This window comes from Malaclemys terrapin, chromosome 1 (genome assembly GCF_027887155.1).
Source record: "Malaclemys terrapin pileata isolate rMalTer1 chromosome 1, rMalTer1.hap1, whole genome shotgun sequence".
Classification (NCBI taxonomy): domain Eukaryota; kingdom Metazoa; phylum Chordata; order Testudines; family Emydidae; genus Malaclemys; species Malaclemys terrapin.
The window spans coordinates 190482991-190508728 of NC_071505.1; the positions used below are offsets into that span (position 1 = coordinate 190482991).

Consider the following 25738-nt stretch of genomic DNA (forward strand, 5'->3'; position numbering starts at 1 on the left):
CAAAACTGGACATACAGCTCCAGGTGAAGACTAACCAGCACCAAGTAGAGTGGTACTATCACCTCCTGCAACTTGCATGCTACGCCTCTGTTATTGCAACCCAAAATTGCATTTGCTTTTTTTGCAACAGTGCATTGTTCACTCATGTTAAGGTTGTGATCCAACACAACTACCAGATCTTCTCAGCAGTGCTGCTGCCAAGCCAGTTATCCCCTGTTCTATATTTGTGCATATGGTTTTTCTTCCCAAAGTATAGCCCCTTACATTTGTCTTCACTGAATTTCATTTTGTTGTTCATAACCCAATTCTCCAATTTATCAAGATCCCTTTGAATTTTAGCTCTAGCCTCCAAAGTGTTTGCAGCTCTACCAGGTTTGTCTCATCTGCAAAATTTGAACAGTATGATCAAATCTGACCATTCAGGAAAACTGTCCATCTCCATACAATGAAGATTTAAAACCACAGAAGCAGATTTTTTTCCAAGGCTTCCACTGGCAGAAGTTAGATATGGTTTTGATCAGCAAAACCTAAAGGGCTGGGATTCCTGTGTAATAACAGAATTGGCTAGAAGGGATATTACAACATTTAAATATGTTGTGTTATAATTTTGTTATGTCCATTGATTAGTCATTTGACAGTGTCCATCAGAAACAACTCTACAATTTATTATTTTCAAATACTTTTTCGGTAGGAGAGGGAGGTAGGGGAAAGAAACCAGCACTCATATTTCTAAATGTGTTCCATCGGTCACTTTTTCTTCTGTTCCACTCAATTTGGTATGTTTTATCCTCATGCTTTTAAGACCTCAGTATCTTAGCTGTTGCATCACCATGCAAATTGTGGTGCTTGAGACATCAGCTATTTTAGGGAACCAAAGAGCAAGCCAGCCTGGATAGTGTCCCTTGCACAGTTTTTCCCAAACAGTTCTACAAAGAACTGATGAGAGCTCCCACAGAACGAAGAAGGGATTCTGTCTCCAACTCTGCAGATAAATGGGAGCCAGGCTCTTAGACCTTCCTCTATTCCCCTCTGCCACTGACTCACTGTATAATAAGTCACTTATCCTCTCTGAATTCAAAAAAACCTCTATCAAATGAATACAACACAACAACATCACAGTGGTGTAAGGCTTAATATGCGCAACATCTGCAAACCCTCTGATGAAAGTAGCTAAAGATATGTAAATTATTAATTTACTGTCAGATGGTTGAACAACAGCAACAGTGTTTAAGAAAAAGTAGTAGTTATATATACCTCTACTCTGATATAACGCGACCCGATACAATATGAATTCGGATATAATGCGGTAAAGCAGCACTCCTGGGGAGGGGTAAGGGGGGGTAGGGCTGTGCGCTCTTGCAGATCAAAGCAAGTTCAATAGAACGCGGTTTCACCTATAACACGGTAAGATTTTTTGGCTCCTGAGGACAGCGTTATATCGGGGTAGAGGTGTAGTTAAAATATAAATATTTTACAAGTTTAGTTTTATTTCTGGGGAAACGTATGTTAGAGTTACAATTTTATTTTAAATCTTGGCATAAAAAAAGTAAGTAACTTTGCTAAAACTATTGGCTGGTCAAACCTAATGAAAACATTTAGAAAAATGAGTAGTATGCATTATGTAAGGTCATGACCTTCATGAGATTAGCAAGTTGTAATGCAATTCATGCTGAATGGTTCAGCAAGAATGTTTTGTTCTGGCAAGGATATTCCTATGGACATTTTTATCTTTTTGATACAAAAAAAAGTGATTTCAGAAAACAATCTTTGACATAAAAAAAACTTCAGAGTGTTTTCTATAGTTAGTAATTTAATTGATAATGAACAGATATCTTGGGGGGGGGGGGGAAAAGCTTTTTGAATTATTACTAGTATTCCAAGTCATTTTTTACTCAAGCACAAGTATTAAAACTTTAAGCTCAAAATCCTTCTTACCTGGCCCTAGCTTGGAGATAGCATAGAGAAGGTCATAGTTAATGACTGGCGTAGCATCTTCTACTTGTTTCCAACCAACAGGAGGAGAGGCTGGAGGTGAAATCAAAAACTGTTTGTCTGGTTTTGGTGGAGCCAAACGCGAGCTTCCAATGTGCAAAGTCTGGGAGAATAAAACAAATGATTAACTATTACTTTTAACTTTCCATTAATCAGTCATTTACATAGAATTTAAAGTTTGAACAGATATCGTACTACAACAAGCACTGAAGGTGGCAGTATGTAACCATGTGTGATAACATATCAGACATACAAATTAAAAACCACCATGCTGACAAAACATGCAGGGAAATGTGCACATCTGCTTTTTTCCCCCCGTTTTTGTTTTAATGTATAGTTATTTCATCAGAGAAAAATCTGCTCCTAAAAGACCAAAATAGAGGGAAATTAAACAGGGACTGTAAGATCTAATGATAAAGGGTGTTGAAACTTATTACCACAAGAGGTGAAAATTCCGGAAGGTATATAAATAAACTGGCTCCTTCAGGATTGTCCCTAAGGACATTTGAAACAAACACAAAGGATACAAAGATGAAAGGGACACGCAGATTGATTTTTCCCATTAAAGTTTTAAAAGGGGTGCCTAATGATAGCAGCCGAAAGTGCACACATTTTCAGAACTGAGGTACAGTTAGAGATCTCCTTGGTCTTTCCTACACTCAGGAATCCAGCAATCAGTGACCCACTGACCACCCATATAGGTGCACTAGTGGAAACCCGTAAGCGTAAATAAGAGTATGCAGGGGTTTGCACCAACCAGTGCAACCATACAGGTTTTAGAAAGTATTGACCAGAAATCAGTGTAGCTGTATATACTGGTACAGACCCCTGCACACCCTTGACTATATTTAGGAATCACTGCCAATGCAGCTCCCCAGACCATGTCTGCTGAATCAGAGCTATTTTTGAGAATAGACAAGATTTAACTTCCAAGCCAGTGTTATTTGCATCTCTGTATAACAATCAGAGCAGTGTTTTCTTTACAACTCCACAGACATCAGGTTTGCTGAGAACCCACTCCATGCTACAAGAACGGTGCTCAAGAATGTAAGCTCTGACTGAAGAAAAATTACATTTCTAACTGTTATGATTGCAAAGAGCACCAAACATTAACCAAGTGTAAACTATGCAGGTATGTGTAAGAGTTTGTGCATAGCCAAAACAATTGGTCATCTCAAAGGGGAGTTAACTTATCAAATGATTACCTTATCTAATATTACAAGTTAATTCCCTAATATCATTTACTATTAAGTTGCTTTATGTAGTGTAGTTGGGTCCCAGGATATTAAAGATAAGGTGGGTGAGGTAATATCTTTTATTGGACCAACTTATGTTGGTGAAAGAGACAAGCTTTCAAGCCATACATAGCTCTTCTTCAGGTCAACGGTACTCCAAGTATCACAGCTAAGTGCAAGGTGGAACAGATTGTTTAGCATAAATTGTTAGCACATATTCTATTCTAAGGGATCATTCAAGGTACAGTGGCCTGTTAACACCTTTGCAGTCATAGGACAAAAAAGAGGACTTAGTGGGTTACATTTCATTGTAATAAGCCATGGCTCAAAAAGCTTTGGTCCAATAAAAGATATTACTTCATCCACCTTGTCTCTCTATTTAGTTTCTTATAATTTTGGCAGAAACCTCCAGCTAACACATTTATCCAACATAATTCCCACACCTTCCCCCAAGTGCCAAAGCTCTAACTGTCACTACTCAAGCTGCCAACTATGTTGTCAGTACAAATCCCTGTAGCATCTTTAAAAATATTAAACACCTCAAACTAAACTAATTAAACACAAGGGACAATACTAGTACAGTAAAAACTTTTAAAATCTGGCATGTTGGGGTAATGGAGGGGGAGGGGGAGTGCCGGTAAGTGAAAAATGCTGGTTAAGAAAAAGAGAGTTTGGGTGCGGGTTCCCATTGGTTCCCAGCCAATGGGAGCTGTGGAGCCAGTGGACAGGGTGGGGGCATCATGCAGAGCCGTCTGCTGGGCCTCTGCCTAGAAGTAGCCAGGACAGGTCGCTGCTTGGAAGAGCCTCCCGAGGTAAGCGCCCCCCCGGATCCTGTTTTTATGGCAAAATGATTACATTTATACAGAAATGCTTGGTAAAACATACCTGAGCAAAATACAGTTTTATTTCCTTTCCAAGAAATTCTGTCTTATGTAGCTGGATTCTAGCATCTGCTGCTGATAAAGGGTTGCTGAAGTTTATTCGTACTCTTTTGAAGCTCTTAAAATACTGAAAGGTGATATCTTTGTCATATGTTCTAAAGAGAGATTCAAATTTGGCCTGTAAAAAAAAAAAAATACATATATATTTTTTTTTACAAAACAAGCCATGTACATGCCACATCCCTTTTTTCTTGTAATTTATTCTCACTCCCTCAAGGACAACTGGTGATTATGATGGTTAATAGCGGCATGCTAAAATATTTTAGTAGAGAATACAGTAAGCCATTCAAAATAAACCAATCATCATTTATTTACAACATAGCAGCTGCTTTTTTCTTGCTGAAATAATACTGCCTTCAAGGTAGAAGAAAAGATTACAAAAAAGTTAAATATGTTGTATGTCTACTGACTTCTGTCTCAATTTTGTGGCATGCAAAAAAAGGTCTATTTACAAGTGATGAAAATCATGGAGTTTTAATTGCTTAGTTTAGTTTATATAGAAATATCGATAAAAAGCAGGCAAAGTAAAGTGAGGGTCAGAAGTCCTTACTCAAGTAAAACGCCTGTTCAGTAGACATGAAAACTGAATATTGTGCTGTACTAAAATGTGCTTATTTTTAAGGTAACCAGACACCTCAGTAATGTTAGGACATATGAAAACTATTTTTTGTACTTGCTTTTAATTTAGGGAAATGAAGTGTGGTTAAGGAAACTTCAGTTATAATGAGACACAGTAATTCTGTAACACCCTCCATCTATGGATCTCAAAGACCTTTACAAATGAAGACTCAACTCCTTTAGTAAAGAAAGTATTGTTCTAATTACGCAGACATGGAAACAGAGGTGAGGGCCTTGCCCGAGGTTAAAACAGTACATTTGTTGCAGAGTGGGAACAGAACCCAGCCCTTCTGACTCTGAAACCTTGTACTTTTATCGCTGTTGGCCCAATGACTTAGCCATCCTATCCCGATGACAGTACAAGAGTAAGTCCATCAAAAGTTGGCAGTTTTCACTGACTATTTGCGTAAGGCCTTGGCTACACTGGCGCTTTACAGTGCTGCAACTTGCTGCGCTCAGAAAAAACACCCCCCCGAGCGCAGCGAGTGCAGCGCTGTAAAGCACCAGTGTAATCAGCGCCTGCAGCACTGCACGCTATTCCCCTCGGAGAGGTGGAGTACACACAGCGCTGTGAAGTCCTGAGTGTAGCCAAGCCCTCACTAATGTTTGAGCTTTTAGAGCACATGGGGCAGCTATCCAAACCAAACTCAGCTATTTTTACATTATTTATGAAGAATGTTTCCATTTTTACTTCAGGGTGCTGAGGGGAGAGGAAGGGAAAAATGAGTCTGTGGCTGGCATGCTTGCTGTTTCAGATTTATTTTAAGCACAATGACTCGCTATGTACAGCCCTTAGTAGTAAGTTATGTTTTATGTATTGACATTTTGTATGTTACTAATTCACAGAATCTTACTGATCAGAATGTTCTGACTTCATGTTCATCTTTCAACTGCATTCAGTCTAATCACTGAGTTTTGGATAAGACTACATAGAAGGGTATAAAAAAATAGCGTAATAAATTGTTTTCTTGAACACTTAATTTCATTATTCTCGTATATAAACCTTTGGTTATAGTTTTTATTTAAGCTAAGTGTGGTTCTAACTCACAACAACTTGCTACTGCTATCCCAGGACTCTAAGTAACAAATATTTATTAGACAAAAGCCAAATATTTCATGAATGCATGTTAACTCAAAACTGTCCTGTCTCTTGTTGGGCTACACTTAGTGTTCTAATAAAAGCAAGTTGTATGTAAACTCCAAGTAGTTTTAATACAGTTCTCAAGAATAGAACCCTTAGCACAGGAATTACTTGTTATTGTTAGCCTTCTACACTGGAAAGAAAGCTGCTTTGTATTTCTGAAATCTAAGCCTTTATTTATCCTTTTTCTATATTACACTACGTGGTGCACTAATATTTCATTCATATCTATTCAGAAAAACAGTATGGTCTATAATTCAGAATTCATATGCACCACTAAACCTTTGGAGACCTTCTGCATGATTAATGAAATGTATGGTATCTTCAATTTTATGTTAGCCAAAAAGAAAAGTCTGTAGTATTATAAAAGGATCACTTCACAGATCCAACTTCCAGATGAAATCAGATGTTAGCATCAGTGTCTACTAATAAAATCCAATTGTTTTGTGCCTAACAGGTGTCTTAGGACAGCTAATCAATAATTCACTGCTGTAAGTCCAACATTTATGTGTTTGTCACGCCTTCATTCTCATCAGTTATATAACTGGAGTGATTGTATTATGTAGCATTCCAACACTGCAGCAGTATCACCAATCTTAACGATTACAGTGCTACACCAACTCTGTAATTTAAACATCTTCATATATTCTAATATAAATGATCCTATTAGCAACATTTTGAATCTGAACATTACTGAAAATGCCTTCAAATGACATTTTTTCAACTCATACTCACATACACATGCATATATACACAGTATCTTTATGGACAGACTACAAGTATTTGAAAAAGCAGAAGATAAAGATCTTAATGTATCACATGGAATTTAAGACTGAAACATAATACATGAAATACACATTTGCAGACTACAACCTGTTAACTCTGAAATAGTTCTTCCCTACTTCTTAAGCATTATCTGTTTAATGTTTTAAACAGCACAATATTTTTCAACTATTTTAGAACAGCACCTATCCTTCAGTATTTAAAAAGTTCACAGAACTAAAACTCAACTTTAAAAAAGCCTTACCCTCATTTCAATTTGATTGAAGACATCGCTGTCTGCCACATAGGCAATTAGGGAACCAAAACTGTAGTTAAGGTTCCTAAAATGCATTTTGTGCTTCACTAAAGCAACGTTAGCAGTTCAACACAAATCCAAGGCAATTACTTTTAAGGAAGCTGTTGGTTCTGCAGACTGTGTTTATAAAGGAAAAAAGTCCAACCCCCTCAAAAAAGCTTTCAGTGCATCCCGTAAGTGACAGCAAATTCCTGAACAAAGTCCTGCATGCTTTAAGGCAGGCAGGGACAAAATGTAAGCGTCTACTGGAAAGAGGTGACATCAGCACATTAGTCAGCTTTCCTATGCTAATTAACTTTGCTTTGGAAGATGGAAAAAACAGCTGAGGTTTGCACAGCAGCTGCTTTATCAACTCCTCTTGCAGCATAGTTTCCATTGGTAGTAATTCCATTCAGCACTCAGACAACATGCTCTTCACTTGAATGGGCCAACCCATTTTAAGATGGAAAATGTTACTGCTAAAGGACCAATGTCTACAGTAATAAGCAGTAATTAGCCAGCAGGGAAATTTCAAGACTTTGGAAACCAGAAAACAAATCCCTCAGTAAATTTAGTCCTTGTACTTTCTGAAAACGTACAAGAAGTTTTAAGTTGGGGATTAGAGGAAATCTATTTTGAAAAATATTTTTTCCAATGAAATATTTTATAGTGGAAATTCATTTTGAAATACTTTTTCCAATTAAACTTTATGGAGAAATTTCCTGCTTCCACTTTATTTGATTCTCTTATGGTCTCAAGGCCCTGTAATATGAAATCATACAAGAGCTCAATTAGTAGTTTACTACTAGGATTTTAATACAAAACCCTAATTCTCATTGCTATAAAACTGTAAAGCCTACACTTATATCCCCTGTTCAATGAATTCAGAGTGTTGTTTAAAGAAAGTTTCCAGGGAATAGAGCAAGATGGAGAGATTTAAATCAAGGCTATTTAAGTCACTAATTTAAAATATTTATATCAGATCAGATGGAGCCTTTGTAAAGCTAATTTGAAAATCTGTGCTATTGCAACTATAAGTTTTAATCTAATGAACAAAATTACAAATGCTTTTTTTAGTTAGTTTATTTTAGTATAAATTCTACTACAGTTAAGGTATCTTATTTGAATTTTACAAAGCAGTTACAGGCAAAAAACAAAACAAGGACAATTAAGAGTTTGTAGGACAAGGACTAAAACCAGCATGTAACTTTACTCAAATGAAGAGTCCCTTTGACTTCAGTGGGACTACTCATCTGCTTAGTTAAGTATGTGCATAAGTATTCGCAGCACCAGAGGCTAAAAGTTCTTAATATTTGTGTACAAAATCTTTGTCACTTCAAAACAAAATTAAAAAGTTTACAGTAATTTAATGTATTGAAAGTGTAAACTATTTTGTACACAGGCCGAAGTTTTCAAAACTACGAACCTAAAATTAGGCTCTCAAGCCCATACATAGGCACTTAAAGGTGGAATTTTCAAAACCACAAGTTACACTGAGTTCATCTGAGAATAGCCTAGCTCCATCCTCTTTGAAACCCCCCTTCAGGTAGTTGAGGGCTGCTATCAAATCCCCCCCTCACTCTTCTCTTCTGCAGATTAATAAGCCCAGTTCCCTCAGCCTCTCCTCATAAATCATGTGCCCCAGCCCCCTAATAATTTTCGTTGCCGTCCGCTGGACTCTCTCCAATTCGTCCACATCCTTTCTATGGGGGGCGGGGGGGCGCCAAAACTCGACACAATACTCCAGAAGTGGCTTCACTGATGCCGAATAGAGGGAAATAATCACTTCCCTCAATCTGCTGGAAGTGCTCCTACTAATGCAGCCCATTACGCCGTTAGCCTTCTGGCAACAAGGGCACACTGACTCATATCCAGCTTCTCGTCCTCTGTAATCCCCAGGTCCTTTTCTGCAGAACTGCCGCTTAGCCAGTCGGTGCCCCAGCCTGTAGCAGTGCATGGGATTCTTTCGTCCTAAGTGCAGGACTCTGCACTTGTCAAACCTCAGATTTCTTTTAGCCCAAACCTCCAATTTCTCTAGGTCACCTCTGCACACGGAGCCAGATAGGGAGCCTGCCACCAACCAGACTATAAACCGGACTTTCAATGAAGATCAGAAATGCTGATTATATAAAAATATTAATGTTAGCATTTTCTTTGCCAGTAATGCCTGCCATTTGCATCATATGGAGTGAACAAAAGTATTTTAAGAACTCTAAAAACAAGAATACCTCTTTGAATATACATATATATCCCAAACCCCACTTACTTCAAAAGTGGAAGACTAATTTAAAAATTTCTCTATACTGATACACCCAGAAATCCAGCTTTCAGCAATGAACTGAACAAGTCAACTTAAATCACAACTGTGATATCACAGCATTAACTGACCACATACTTAGTCAATTTATTCTAGTTCTTGATGCAGAGTTCTATATTCAGTTTATTTCTACTCAGAAGCCGTTTTTTCCTGAACGTCACCTTCATGGTATAGTAAGTGTTTACTAGTAGTCTGCCCAAAGCATGACGTTGTATTTGAATGTGGGGGGGTCAATTAAGAGACAAGATTTTGACCGTGTAACAACTGTTCTAGATATAGTAACTCCTCGCTTAACGTTGTAGTTATGTTCCTGAAAAATGCGACTTTAAGCAAAACAATATTAAGCGAATCCAATTTCCCCATAAGAATTAATGTAAATGGGCGGGTGGGGAAATTAGGTTCCAGGGAATTTTTTTTTCACTCGACAAAAAAGACTATATTTTACACACACACACACACACACACACACACACACACACACAGTATAAGTCTTAAACAATTTAATACTGTACACAGCAATGATAATTGTGGAGCTTGGTTGAGGTGGTGAAGTCAGTGGGTGGAAGAGGGTGGGATATTTCCCAGGGAATGCCTTGCTGCTAAATGATGAACTAGCAGTCAGCTCAGCCCTCTAGGGTTAACACATTGTTGTTAATGTAGCCTCACACTCTACGAGGCAGCACGAACGGCAGGAGGAGAGACAGCATGGAAGACAGAGACAGAGACACACACGCTGTGTGAGAGAGACTCGCATTACCCCTTTAAGTATGCTCACACCACTCTAAGTACATTGCCGTTTTAAGTAGATTAGCAAATTGAGACAGCAGCTGCTGCCAGCAAGCTCTCTCAGTCCTGAGCCCTGTAGTGTGTCCCCCTGTGGAGATAAAGTACAGGAGATGTGGGTACAGGAGTGGGGGGAGGGAGACACCCTGACATTAGCACCCCCCATCCCCCCCACCCCCTGCACAGCAAGCAGGAGTCTCCCGGAAGCAGCTCCACGGCAGAGGGCAGGAGCAGCACACAGCAGTGGGGGGAGGGAGAAGCTGAGCTGCCTGACAATTGATAGCCTGCTGGGCGGCTGCTGCACAGGGAATTTAGGGGAGTGGGGAGCTGATGGGGGGCTGCTGGTCCACCCTGGTTCCAAGCCCCCACCAGCTAGCTGCAACGGGCTGCTCTTCCTGCACGCAGTGGACAAAGCAGGCGGCTGCCAAACGACATTAGAAGGGAGCATTGCGCAACTTTAAATGAGCATGTTCTCAAATTGATCAGCAACGTAACAACGAAACAACGTTAACTGGGATGACTAAGTGAGGAGTTACTGTACATAGTTTTAGGGCCTAATCCTGCTCCCACTGATGTCAATGGGTAGCATTCCTCTTGGGACTTTAATGGAAACAGGATTGGACCTGAATTTGCTATGGAAAACACACACGGCATTTTCTCACAAAAGCAGTTTCCATAAGAGGTAATGGAACTAAGGAGAGCTTAGTTCTATGGGAAATGAGGCATAAAAAAAAAACCTATCAGTCTTCCTGTGCTAATGCTCCTCTTCCTGTCACTATGGCCCAAACAGGATGACTTCATGTTTCTTCCTGATGGCACAGTCACCCACCTTCTGGAGATTACTTTTGAGGCTCAAAACCTGACTGAGGCTTCTGGGTTATTGTAATACAAGTCAACAAAATCATCAACGTTCCACGAAAGTGTTTAGCATTCCACAGGACTGATTCCTTATACTGTACTCCTTGCACTTAAAACAGAGCATCCTGCTTCCTGAATGCATGTATAGTACTTTTTTTTTTTTTTAAACAGCAAAGACACATAGGTATGGGGAGAAACCAGTTTATGTTGTGCTCTATATTACCCTTGCACCCCAGTTAAGGTTACATCATCACTTAAGCCCCAAGGAGTTAACTCTGCCCTCCCCCCCACAAAAATAACTAACCAACCAAACAAAAACCAGTCCTGCTCCAAAACTTCACATATAATGCATCTGTCAGAGAACAAACTGTTTTGGCTTCAATCTGAAAAGTGAAGTTTGGTAAGAGATTAGTTTAAAACAGAGTCTAACCCTTTGGTGCTGTATTTTGATTAAAAGAAACCGTCTACATGCTCGGAGATATTCTGTTAAAAATAAGATAGTGTATTATAACACAATATCTTATTTTTAACAGAATATCTCAGAGTATGTAGACTGTTTCTTTTAATCAAAATAACTTGCTGTGTCTTTATACAAGAAAATAAATGTATACTGTCAACTATTCTGTTTTATCTAATAAAGCATTAGTAATTAAAGCAGTACTCTGCCTTGAAGAACTGAATATCTATTTTAGAAGCAATCAGAAGTTACAACAAAATAACTATTACAACTTCCTGAAGTGTGTGACAAAGTTTACTCGGTGGCAATGTTGTTTTATAGCATTTGATATCACCACACAAATGACACATCATGAAAGAAACACTGAAAAAATGTAGGATTTCACAGAATCTGTCTCTGGCTGCTCTATTGCAATATCACCTTTCCTTCTTCCCCACTCTTGACTACTAGGGACATGCACAATTTGATGCTTTGCCTCCATGTTGGCCTAGTGCACCAGCAGCGGGAGAAGAAAGGGGAAGCAGAGAGGGACCCTGCCTGCCTAAATCGAGGTGCCACAGCAGACTTTTGTGGCTGATGGGGAAATGGCAGCACCCACGTAAAGACACTCCAGTAGGGTTGCCAACCCTCCCAGTTTCGCCGGGAGTCTCCCAGAATTGGCTCTATCTCCTGGAGACTACTGAAGCCACACAGGGAGATTTTAGGCCGCTAAAAGTCTGGTGGTGCAGCAGGGATAAGGCAGGTTCCCTGCCTGCCCTGGCCTCGCACTGGTCCCGGACAGCCCCGAGCGCTGACTCTGCAGCTCCCTCCCATTGGCTGGGAACTGTGGCCAATGGGAGATGCGCGGCGGTGCCTGCAGACAGGGGCAGCACCTGGACCCCCCTACCCCCTCAGGGGCCACAGGGACATGCTGGCTCTTCCGGGAGCAGCGTGAGGTAAGCGCTGCCTGGCCGGAGCCTGCACCCCTCACCCACACCCAAACCCTGAGCCCCCTCCTGCACCCAAACTCCTTTCCAGAGCCTAAACCCCTTCCTTCACCCCAACCTTCTGCCCCAGCGCTGAGCCCCCTCCTGGAGCCCACACCCCATGCCCCCTCCTGCACTCCAACCCCCTCCCCCAGCCCTGAGTCCCCTCTAGCACCCAAACTCCCTCCCAGAGCTTGCACCCCACCTACACCATCCTGCACCCCAACACCCTGTCCCAGGTGCAGCCTGGAGCCCTCTCCCACATTCTGAACCCCTTGGCCCCAGTCCAGAGCTAGCACCCCCACCCACATCCCAACCCCCTGCCCCAGCAACGTGAAAGTGAGTGAGAGAGAGTGAGCAATGGAGGAAGTGGGGGTGGAGTGAGCAGGACAGGGCCTCGAAGAAGGGCGTGGCTGGGGTGTTTGGGTTTGTGTGATTAGACAGTTGGCAACCTTACACTCCAGCTGGATTCAAGTGGAACCTGCTGAACATGTGACAGGGCTATCAAACATAGAAATAGCACACGAGATAAGAGAATCATGGCAGCTTTGCTTTCTTAATGTTTTCATTTCCAGCCAAAGCCTCAGGGATTGTGACTGATAAAGCCCAAGTTTCTAGACGCTGATTTCTGCCACTAAGTTGCTGTGTGAGTAGAGAAGAGGCTGACCGGAGACTGCAGTCCCCTATTCTTGTACCCTCTAGCTACTCCGCCATGATGCTTAGTTGGTAGCAGTTTCAGGACAGAAAAGCAGACCTGAGTGGAAGCCCAAGCAGCAGGGTTTTTTTGGAGGGTTGGGGGAGAGAGATGATGGGTCACAGATAGGTAACAAGTGGATAGTGGAAATAGGAATGGACAAGTGGAATAGTGGGAACATGAAGGGGAATAAGGAGACAAAGCCACAGATGGTGTATAAAAGGATATCAGGAATTCCAGGGGACACATGCAAGACAAACATGCAGAAGGGGGCACAAAAAAGAGGAAAGCCACAAACATCACTTTTTTTAGTTGACACCTATGCTATCACTGACTGGGAAACCAAGGAGGAAAACCTATGTAATATCAGAAGTTACAGAATTGACAATGCTGTTAAAGAAACGTTTGTCCTACAAGCAACAAAACCAGAATTTCATAATCCAGCTGATGCCTTCTTACACTTGGGGAATGTTTACACCAAACCTCAAAAGGTTCATAACCCAAACACTCCCACCTTATTATACAGTTGTTGATTTTCTGTGTCTATGTACTGTTTCCATTCATGTTTTTATGTACTACATAAAGTTTAAGATAATAAAGGTTAAACACTACCCTAGAGTATTCTGGAATGAAATTTCCTAATAGCATTGATAGATTTTGTTTTTCAAAGTCAGGGAAACAAGATTATCTATACATGTCTGGTATCACAAAAGTATATTTTTTGTGCATGTGTGAAAATTGAAGTCAACCTCTTACCCAGATCCCAATAAAGGAACAGGAATGCATAAGTGTGTGAAAGGCATTCTAAAGAACAGGATGTGAAAGACAGCCTGCATTCCTATTTTGCACTCTGGATAAGAGGTTATTTTTAAGACACACTGAAAAAAGAACTCAAGAAATTACTCAAGGAAAGAAAAAAAAAAAAAAAGAGGCAAACTCAAGTTAGACAAACAGTCAGCCAAAACACTCTTTACTCTGTACCTGTGTAAATGGGTGCCCTGAATACTCGAACCAAATTATCAACATTTTAGTCATACAAGGGACATACAAGAAACCTCTTTGAGCATCTCTAATTTTCCAGTCAGTGGGAGCAAGAAACTTTCCTGTAAGGAGAGAAACTAATTTAACAATAGGCTACTGTCTTTACATCTTTGTCAGCTGGCTGATCCACAAAAGAGTAGTAGGGACAGGGATCAGAACTTCCTTGCCTCCCATATAGTGAAAGAGTCTATGCTGGCAGTTAACAGTAAATGAGGCTTAAAAAAAGTAACATGATAGAGGAAACAGGAGATATGCATATAAAGAGGATGATTCTGCAATAATTTTAACAGTCAGATGTTTTGGGGTTTTTTTTTTTTTTTTTTTTAGTTTTTTAATCTGGATGTTTTTGTTTTTTAATGCCTCTTTTGGCAAGTCTAATAGGCCTTCCCATGACACAAAAACAATTGGCAGATAAATTATGCCTGACAGACTGTTTGTGGGCACCTGACAGCCTTGATCTTTCTCATCCAGCAAGGAAAACAGTGCAAAGTGGATGCATCTTCTTATGTAGCCATGCAAATATACAGCACTCCTGCAGCTATTTTAAGTAAGTCCCTGCAGTGCCATGCAAAACCATACATGAAAGAAGTTAGGCAGTGGTTTTGCAGTTGTTCTCAATTAACACCATAATAGAGGATAAAACAAAGTATATCCCAAATAAAAAATAATTAATAAGACACCAAAAACACTATCATGGCTAAACAGCAGAGTAAAAGGTGGTTAGAGGCAAAAAGGCATCCTTTAAAAATTGGAAGTCAAATCCTAGTGAGAAAAATAGAAAGGAGCATAAACTCTGGCAAGTCCAGTGTAAATGTATATTAGGCAGGCCAAAAAAGAATTTGAAGAGCAATTAGCTAAAGGACAGAAACACTAAACAGATTTTTTTTCCCCCCCAAGTGCACCAGAAGCAGGAAATCTGCCAAACAGTCAGTATAGTCACTGGGCAATCAAGGTGCTAAGGTAGCACTCAAGGAAGACAAGTTTCAGAGTGGTAGCCCTGTTAGAGTCTGTATCAGCAATTGTAAAGAAGCTAAATGAATTCTTTGCATTGCACTGAAGAGGACATGAGGGAGATTTCCACACCTGAGGTGACAGATCTGAGGAACAGTCCCATATTGCGGTGTCAATAGGAGGCTTTGAAGCAAATCAATAAATTAAACAGTAATAAGAGACACTAGGATCAGATGGTATTCACCTAAGAGTTCTGAAGAAATTCAAATATGAAATTGGTACATAACCTATAGCTTAAATCAACCTCTGTACCAGATGACTGGAGAATAACTAATCTAGTGCCTATTTTAAAAAAAAAGGCTCCAGTGGCAATTCTGGCAATTACAGGTTGGTAAGCCTAACTTCAGTAGCAGGCAAATTTGCTCAAACTATAGTAAACAAAATGATCAGAGATACATAGATAAACACGATATATTGTGGAAGAGTCAACACAGCTTTTGTAAAGGGAAATCATGTTTCACCCGATTTACTAGAATTCTTTGAGTCAATAAACATGTGGACAACAGTGATCCAGTTGATATAGAGTACTTAGAGACTTTCAGAAAGCTGTTGACAAGGTCATTCACCAAATGTTCTTAAGCAAATTATGCAGTCATGGGTATGAGGGAAGGTCCTCTCATGGATCAGTAACTGGTTAAAAGAAAGGAAACAAAGGGTAGGTCTAAATGATCAATTTTCCATGACAAAAAGAGGTAAAAAGCAGGGTCCCCGAAGGATCTATACTGGGACCCATGCTGTATAACGTATTCATAAATGATCTGGACAGGGGAGTGAACAGTGAAGTGACAAAATTTGATGACAATACAAAATTACTCAAGATAGCTAAGTCCAAAGCTGACTGAAGAGCTACAAAAGGTATCTCACACAATTAGGCAACAAAATGGCAGATGAAATTCAATGTTGGTAAATGCAACGTAATGCACATTGGAAAACATAATCCCAACTCTACATACAATATGATGGGGTCTAAATAAGATGTTACCACTCAAGAAAGATATTGGAGTCATCGTGGAGAATTCTCTGAAAACATCCATTCAATATGCAGCAGCAGTCAAAAAAGCTAACAATGTAAGGAAATATTAGGAAAGGGATAGATAATAAAACAGAAAATATCAATGCCACTATATAAACCCATACCTTGAATACTGCATGCAGTTCTGGTTACCCTAACTCAAAAAAGATATATTAGTGGAGAATGTGCACAAAAGGGCAACAAAAATTATTAGGCGTATAGAACAGCTTCCAGACAAGGAGATATTAAAGAGACTAGGACTGTACAGCTTAGAAAAGAAACAATTAAGGGGGTGAAATGACAGCGATCTATAAAATCATGAACGGTGTAGAGAAAAAATTAATAGGAAGGGGTCATTTGCCCCTTAACATACCAAAAACCAGAGGTCACCCAATGACATTAATAGGCAGAATGTTTAAAAACAAACATAAGGAAGTACTTCTTCACACAATGCACGGTCAACATCATTGCCAGGGGATATTGTGAAGGCCAAAAGGATAACTAACTGGGTTCAAAAAAGAATTAGATAATTCATGGAGGAATTAGGGATATACAGAAACTATTTTAACACAGGCGAGCCAATCAAACATACTTTTTCCTTAGAAGATTTATTACATTTCCCATATTTTATACATTTATGTCAGCCTGGAAACTGACCTTTAAAAAAGTATTTAAATATCAATTGATTAATATTTACCACAGTATTAATGACAGCAAAAGCTGCGTGTGTGTTTAAATGGAGGAAATTGTGAAGCCACAAGGCCTTTGTAGTAAATTATACAATGGGTTTTGTTCTTCTGGGGTCATAAGTGAGTCATAAGGGAATTATAGAAGCATTTTCCCAGATATACAACACCTTTTTAAACAAGCCTACAGGGAAGCATGTCGTTAAAACATAATGATAGAAATACTTGGGAAAGAAAATCCAGTGACACTAAAGGATGATTCTGTGTTTTTTTCTTTAAAAAATGAGATCATAACACTTGTCTTGAAACAATGAGTACCGCCACTATGAGGAAATTTAAGAGGCTGGTAATGGGAAAAGTGATTTTTTACATTAATTGCTGGATTTGTAGGCCTCTTTAGAATCAACTCTACTCCTCTGTGGTAGAGGGGAAAATATTCCAAGAGAAATTAAAAAAAAAAAAAAAAAAGAAAAAGAAAAAAAAAAAGGCAACAAACCTATCTATTTAGTTTTAGTAGCACATTTAAAGAGTAAGAATTTTTACCATAAAATAGCATTAACAAGGAAATTCTTGTTAAATAAGAAATAAAGATCTGAAAAACAGTTTCAGTGGAGATAAAAGTATCTGCAAGACTACATATAAGAAGAATAGAAATAAGTAGTAAGTAATGTTTTCTTCCTAGAGATATACACCATACATAAAAATACATTTAAAGCCTCAGGGTGAATTTATTACTGTGCTGTGGAATACAGGAAGCATCAGATATTCTTCCCACTACTATACCTAGGAAAAAAATGAAAGACGCTTGAAAAGAGAGTTTTAGAGGGTATTAGTTTGAACATCAGGTCTGGGGAAAAGTTATAGACAAAATTATGGGTATTTAAGGCAAATTAAATATTAGAAAGAAAAAAGGGGACACGCAGTATAAAACAGGAACTAAAGCCAAAAAGTGGTCCATCAGAAATTTGAGGGAGGTTGTGTACATAGCAGATGAATACTTTGTTTTGTAAGGAGTAAACAGCTATAAAGTTATTTAGAAAGAGATACTTTCTGTATAATTATTCTGTACTGTATCGCAGTAGCATCTAGAGCCCTATTGTGCACAGTGCTGCATGAACTCAGAATGGAGCAATATTCCTTGCCCCAAGGGCTTACAATTCAAATTTGGACCCGATAGAACTGATTCTCCATCTTACCAGAGCTCTGTTTGGCTGAGGAATAGGAGTAGGTGGGGAAGAGGAAGGGGAGAAATGGGGGGAAGGGAGGAAAGTGGCTTCATGCATCTTTACACTTCTTCATATTGACACTTCCCACAGCTGGAGTGCTGCAACACTCCAGCACTTCCCCCGTACAACTCCTATGCCAGGGGCTTGTGAGAAGGGTAGGGTCACGTCTACATCACCTGAGGAAATCCCTATGCTAGGCTTGTATCCTGGCAAGAGAAATATGTCGTCATCATGCTACTGGAGCAGCATAAAGGGGATATTGTCACAAAGAACTGGCCCCCAGTAGTTCACTGTTGGCCAAGTTAATGTTTAAATTAGTGGCGAGGTATCTAGGAGACATCTTAGACAGGTACAGACATGCACCTGGATGGAGGAGGGAGAGGAGAGGTAAGAAGTGGAAAAGCAGGTTAGAGAGTCCTGGCATAAAGATGATAGAACCACATGAGCTGATGAAAATTCCCAAAGTAAGGGTGCAGAATGACAGAGGGAGGCAGAGCAGCTATGTGGAAACCCCAGGTGGTGAAAGGGGAAGAGTTTTGGCAGTGGATCCATATTGCTGTGTATTTAATAGTCAAACCTAAACCCCAACACCTAACCTGCCTTACTCCTCAAAACCCTCTGATGCTATTACATACCAAGCCCAGGTCAAGCGAAGCTCCATAGCACACAGGAATTTTCAAACTAGACCTTTCATTGTCTGGCATCCGCTTACATAGCGGCCCCAAAAGAGTTGTGCAGCGTTTTGAGTCCTATGCCTTCCATGGCAATTTGAGCTCAACGTTACTTAAAATGTAGTTTGTTTGTTTATTCTGATGTGTAGTTTTTAAATTACACTTTATAAAAATACTTCCCAGAAAGCTATTAAAGAAAACAGGAGGGGTATATGAAATCTAGACTGAATGGGGGAGAGGGGATAGAGTAATAGCCCAGGCTCCCAAATTTTAACTTTATATGGATAGTGTTATGTAATTAAAAGATTTTAAAAAAGTGTACTGTAGTAGATTGAATAAACTAAGTCTCAATGTCAACCTTTAGAGAGCATTCTGTCCTATTAAATATTTGCTAAGAAATGAGCTTTGTGGATTTGTTAAGCATGTACCTACCTAGTCTTCATTATATTAGGACTATAAAATACTAAAATGCTTATGTCAGTCAAATATTCCAATGTTGTATGCAGTGTTATTGCAGCAGTGTTGGTCCCAGGATATTAGAGAGACAAAGTGGATGGCAATATCTTTTACTGGACAACTTCTGTTGGTGAGACGAGCTGTCGAGCTTATACGAAGACCTGAAGATAAGCTCTGTTTTACCTCACCCACCTTATCTCCCAAATATTCCAACATCAGTTAATACCTTCTGGAAAAATCATATGCGAAAAAGCCAAGAAATTCTTATCTTTAAAATCATAATAAATGGAAGAGAGAGCATGCAAGTTCAATATGAGGCAGAATGAATGGAAAGAATGAATCAGCTGTGTCACTGTTTACCTAGACTTTCAACTCAAAATCTAAACAAGAGCTACCATAAAAGCACTGATCATTATATTGCAGATCCTCAGATACACATTAACCAAAAGAATGATTCCCCCCCTCTATTAACATAGTTTGGATATATTTTGAATCTTGGGTTTGACTCAATATTGACAAGATGAATTGCCTTTTATGGTTTCAGTTCAGCATTCACCTTTGCTTTCACTGGGTGAAGGACCTTTTTAGTTTGTCCCTCAGTCTCCTTGGGAAGACCTAGCTGTTATCGGACTTCTATAAAGGAAGAATGCTCTGAAGCCATTGTTGGAGAAACCTTGTTCTAAATGCATACCCCTCAAGGGTAGAGAAAAAAAGCAGAGAGGTATTTGCCACTGCTGAAGGAGAAAGGCAAGATGTTATTTATTTTTTAAACATAAGGGCAAAGTGCTGACTTAACTCAAAATAGTACTCTTGAGGTCCTTACCCAAGACTCCATCTCTTGACAATTGTACTCTAAATGTTTCCCTTCGGGAGAAGTCTTTGGTGTCACCTGAAGTCCACCAACATTTTGCAAGTGTCATTGTCTGGATGATCGCCAAGTGATGGAATATGGTCAGGTGTCCAGGATTCCTTAAGATTTGTTCTCAATCTTCGTGGGTTGTGTTAAGGTGGTTTCTGGTTGGTTTGGACAGGATTGCTTTGGAGGGGTTTTGTTATCTCTTCTCTAAAAGGATGTAGAGGGTGGTTGGGGGCAGTTGCTCATTGTGCCCCAAATAATTTCTTTTGCAGGAGTATGTGATACTATTTCATTACCACTCCTTAATGTGTGTGAGACCATATAGATTGTGAAGCAGTTTTGCCTATGGTGTCATCAATAACCCCTGAAGTCCCATATCTGTCTTTTCTCCCTTTACTGAAAGATTAAATGATTCTATTAAAAGCACATGAACTGCAAAACCACTTGGCTCTAGTAAATGCTTACTCAATTGCTAAATGTTTTTTTTTAACCCAGATTCAAAAGTTTGTCACAAGATTGACAAAAAAATTCCCATAAAATATTGCCTACCTCTACTACTACTATTTTCAAAAACATCAGGAACAATCCTCCCAAAAGCATAGTATTTAATAAATCACGTTTACTTTAATAGTGTATTGGGGAGCGTACGATACAAGGAGTCCAAATTTTGACTGCAGATCAAAGTGTGTCTTAGCTATAGAGATCAATGGGACTCGTGTATTCAAGGGCAGAATCTGGTCCTTGTTCTGCACAGAACTACTGTATAACTAGTTATTCTGTAGACAATACAGTGAGGGGTAAAAGAATCATAATAAGTGCTCTGACAATGCTTTAATTTATTTTCTTGAATGCACTGAAATAAGTTATTTCCTTCCTGGAAACATTGCTGCAGGGTTTTTTTTAAAACTGTTTATACTGAATAGGCTCTCGTTAAAGGAAATATTATTACAATAAAACATAATATATTTTTATACTTGATTATGTAGTTTTCATGTGTCCAAACAGAGTATAAAAAGCTGTGCTTTTTCATAGAAAGGCTATTTACAGATTGGCTGACCATTAGTTGGAAAACTAACACATTCAACCAGCAGAAAATAATACTTACAGCGCTTAATTCCTTCCTTGGAAAATCCATGACTTACTTATATTTCCAAGCATTAAACATTAAATTCCTGTTCACTGACTGGTAATATTAGAGTGGTAATTTGGAAATTCCACTGCAGAAAATTTTTGCATAACCAGCTAGACACATTTACTAAACTCTGTTTTTTTAATGTGGCATATAAGTTAAAAAGTTTCTTCATTTATGTAGTTCCCCTTTTATGGAAAGTATTTCCTGAAAATACACACATGGAGATACATGGAGCATATATTTTAATGTAAGTGTGTAAAAGTAAAAGAAGAATACATGAAGTATTCTTCATATGCTATATTTACTGGAAAATCCATGATTACCTACATTTCCAAGCATTCAACATTACATTCTTGTTCATATTGTCAAATAGAACTGCATTTTCTAGTGGAAAAAATATCCAGAACTTGTGCATTAGCAGTGACTTCCTCAAAGAGACACACAACTTTTATATTTTTCTATGCTGAAATGTAAGTAAGTATTAGAACAGAGAAACAACTGCAGTTGGGGTATCAAAACTAATTATATCCACTGTAGAATTACTGTAAGTGGTTTTTAAAAAGTCTATATTCCAAGTGAACAAAGTCAGTGTAACTACAGATAGGGTCTAAGTATCATGGTCCATACATTAAAGCAAGATTATTCCAGGAACAGAAGCTATACAAATGCTTGTACATCTGTACCAGCACTAGTGACTAACTCCACAACTCCTAGTAAGTGCATTTAGAAAACTACACATTGTGCCTTAGCAGATCTGTCCTTAGGAAGCCTGACTTCCCAGCTCAGGAAGTGGCAGTGCTTTCAGTAAAGTAGATCTTGACCACCACTACATAAGGCTGATTCTAAACACTCAAGCATCACTGATCCACTCTGATAAGTGAACAAACTCATCAGCACTAAAATTCCCTTCTATCTGTGTAAAAATTCCGAACTCTGATATCTGAGTTATGGAGGCATCAATTATTATCAAATGCCTGAATCTTCACCATTGTATTATCATCATTTTAGTGTGTTTCTGGTAAATGATCTACTTCTTGGGATTCTTCTACATACAAGGAACCTCTGTTCCACCAAGTGATGCCTTCCTAATCTTTGGTTCCAAGAATCTTTTTAGCATAGTTTTTATAATCCCCTTTTCTGAGTGGCAAGACTCAAAGATGGCACCACTCTTGTGGCTCTTCCTTTGTGTCAAGGGCCTAGTCCACTTGTCCCTAGAAAGAAGGCTCCTATGTATCTGGTTTTGCATTTTTCTGGCACTAGTCCTTGATTTGTGTCTCAAGATCCTAACCCTAACAGCCTGACATGTAAGAGTTGTTTCTCTTTCTCCCTTGTTTGGAGTTGACTGGGGTGGTTGGGGGAGAGAATCTGACAAACACTGGAGACTCTTTAAATCCAAAATTTTTATGCTTGCTTTTCCTATAGTAGCTGCCATTGACTAAATTAAAAAAAAAAAACTTTAGCCTACAAAATCTCATCAGTAGTATTAAAAAAAATCCCAATGGAATTGACAAAGCTGTTGCAATCAGGTCCTTAGCAGCCTTTGCTTTTGGGGAGGTGTTTGAACATGGGGGAACCATTCAAAAGTACACCAGAAGACACCTTTTTTCCCAGAGCATTTTTAGAGTCCTTTTTACGTTTAAGCCCAAATGGAGGATGAATCTAGTATTACAAGCTCTTAATAGTTCTCCCTTCAAACCTATGCAGGGTATTCCTTTGAAGTTCTTAACTCCTTTTTTTTCTAATGGCAATTGTCTCTACTTCCCTTGACTAGGAGTTAGCAGCTCTGGCTTAGACTTTCTCCTATACTTCCTCAGAAGAACAAAGTTGTCATCAATACTCTGGATCACAATTCCATCAGTTCCAGAATATCTGTCTTCCCCTTAATAGCTCTCTCCTGAGATTGGAAAGAGATTTGCTATAAGATTGCTTGTTTTTGGGTCTATTAGAAGGGGGGAGAAGTGAGTTCTGCCACCAATATTCAACCATAGCAAAGGCCTGATCACTTGCTAGTCTAAAGCATAACAGTGGGATCTCGAAAAGGTGTTTTATGTGAGTGCAAGATGTCCAGCAGGATGGATGGGCAAAATCTAAAAACAACCAGGCCCCACAATGTGAAGGGCTCTAAAAATAACTGTACTCATTAAGAGAAAAGAAAAAAAAAAGAAAAGAAAAAAGCCATATGAGATCATGCCTACTCAAGCCAGTGAATCAACATACTTCTCCTTTATGAACCTGATGCAAGCAATTGAAAAGAATAAAATGGAACAATAATTGATCCACAGTGATATGGCATATGTTGCTGTTACAAGGATGCCATAGGATTAAATAAAAAAAAATAGGTACAAACCTTTTAAAGGAACAGTAATATTTTCTTTTTCTTTCGAAGCTACATTTCTTGAAAAAAAAAGCTTACGGATGGTAACTGGTTTAAATCGAAAAATGGAATCAGCAATTATGGTTTCTTGAATGAATCACAAAATTTCAAATAAGTTTTACTGTTTATCATCTTGAGGTAGACTGTATTTTTTTTTTTTAAGTGAACTAGTGATCATGAAAAATAAATTATAATATATGCCCAGCAATTTGACCATATAGCCCATGAACATGCATTTCCATTGGCTGAAATGTAATATGCAAATTAACTGAGTAAGAAGCAACCATCCCTGTGATATGCATCTCACTATTCAAAATGAGCAGTCTGAAACATACGTATGTATCTACAGTATTGGCACGCGTACACAAGTGATAAGCCACGTCCATTCTGATATGGCTCATGAAATTACCTTAGGGATGAGTTTGTCCTAATGTCTGCTTTTAAAAAAATAATAAAGTAAAAGCCATATTTGGTTGATTTTTAAAACAGAGTAAAGGTACCTACTTCGATACCTTAAATATGTTTTTTTCAGTCATCATGAGGTCAACTGGCATACTCTGCAAGAGCTGAGCTGTAAACACTCTACAAGTAAATAAATCTTTCCTCCTTGAATGGATCTTCTGAAGTCTGAAGACAAAGTCTCTGGATGTAAAGATCTATGAAACTTGAACTGCAGTACACTCCAAAACAAGGAAAATCACCAGATTGTTTTGATTGGTTATGAAAGTGTTCTACTATAAGAAGCTGGAAGATTTTTGCTTTCACCATATCATACATATGCATAATTAAAGTGCAAAAAAAGTTTTGCATGTTGTAGAGGTAGCACAGTTAAAAGCAAAGATATGCAAAGCTTAGGCTGCCACAGCAACATTAAACATTGCACATGTAATGTTTTCTATTGCTATTCTTCTGTTAAATATATAGATTAGAAGTGGTGCTAACCTGAAAAGTGAAATAAAGTAGGGTTACCATATTTCAGCAAGCAAAAAAAGAGGACGGGAGGAGCCCCACCCTAGCCCCGCCCCTGCCCCTCCCCACCCCCCTCTGAACCCCCAACCCTCCCCCCGTTCCTTGTCCCCTGACTGCCCCCTCCTGAGACCCGCCCCCCATCCTAACTGGCCCCCTAGGACCCTACCCCCTACCTGTACCCTGATTGCCCCAACCCTTATCCACATCCCCACCCCCAGACAGACCCCTGGGACTCCCACGCCCCATCCAACCACTCCCCACCCCCTGACAGCCCCCCCCAGAACTCCCGACCTATCTAAACCCCTCTGCTCCCTGTCCCCTGACTGCTCCGATCCCTCTCCCCACCCCTGCCCCCTGACAGCCCCCCCCAGAACTCCCAAACACCCCCCCCTCCTTGTCCCCTGACTGCCCCCTCCTGGGACCCCTGCTCCTAACTGCCCTCCAGAACCCCACCCCCTACCTAAGCCTCCCTGCCTCTTGTCCCCTAACTGCCCCCTCCTAAGACCCCCCCACCCGAACTGCCCCCCAGGACCCTACCCCCTAGCTGTACCCTGACTGCCCAAAACCTTCTCCACCCCCGTCCAAAAAGCCCCCCCCCGAACTCCTGACCCCCCCCGTCTCTTGACTGCCCCCTCCAAAATCTCCCTGCCCCTTCTCCTGCCCCCTAGCCCCCTTATCCTGCCGCTCAGAACATGGTGTTGGGCTCTGTGCGGAGCCGGACACGTGGCTACGCTCCCCAGCGGAGCGGGGGCGCTGGGCAGCAGGGGAGGAGGAGCTGCCGAGGCCCGATGCAAACGGCCCGGCAGGCCGGCCAGCTCAGAATGCGGGCGGGGGGGCGGGGAGGAGGAGCTCTACAGCTGCTCCGGAGTCCAACCCGGCAAGCTGCGGGGGAAGGGCTCTGGCTGCCAGAGCCCCATGCGAGCGGCTGAATTTCCTGCAGCCCTCCCAGCCGTGCCTCGCTCTGTATGGGGGGGAAATCCCGGACATTTTTAGTGATTTACAAATTCCCCCCCGGACGCTATTTTTAACACAAAAAGGAGGACATGTCCGGGTAAATCCGGACGAATGGTAACCCTAAATAAAGTCACATTATTTGCTTAATCTGTTGCATGTGAAGATGCTATTTTTACAATTACTTCCCAAAACAAATTCCAGTTCTACGTATAATGTTAAATGTGTATCAAAATACACAGGTATGGAAAGTTGATACAGAAGCCTTAACTTTTGCAGTTTTGGTAATTTCAAC

The 25738-nt window shown here is 39.9% G+C and overlaps 1 protein-coding gene across 3 annotated transcripts in view; it reads right to left on the minus strand.

The window, feature by feature from the left end:
* The window catches only part of RCAN1 (regulator of calcineurin 1), a 77017-nt gene that overhangs the window by 13189 nt on the left and 38090 nt on the right, over positions 1 to 25738 (minus strand). For 2 of the 3 annotated variants that reach the window (XM_054048707.1, XM_054048717.1), the window contains 2 exons: positions 4113 to 4286; positions 1936 to 2095 (listed from right to left, as the gene is read on the minus strand). In XM_054048707.1, the coding sequence (XP_053904682.1) occupies positions 1936 to 2095; positions 4113 to 4286 (334 nt within the window). Of the gene's footprint in view, positions 1 to 1935; positions 2096 to 4112; positions 4287 to 6954; positions 7228 to 25738 lie in introns of those variants that run through there. The other variant, XM_054048726.1, reaches the window with a different exon arrangement.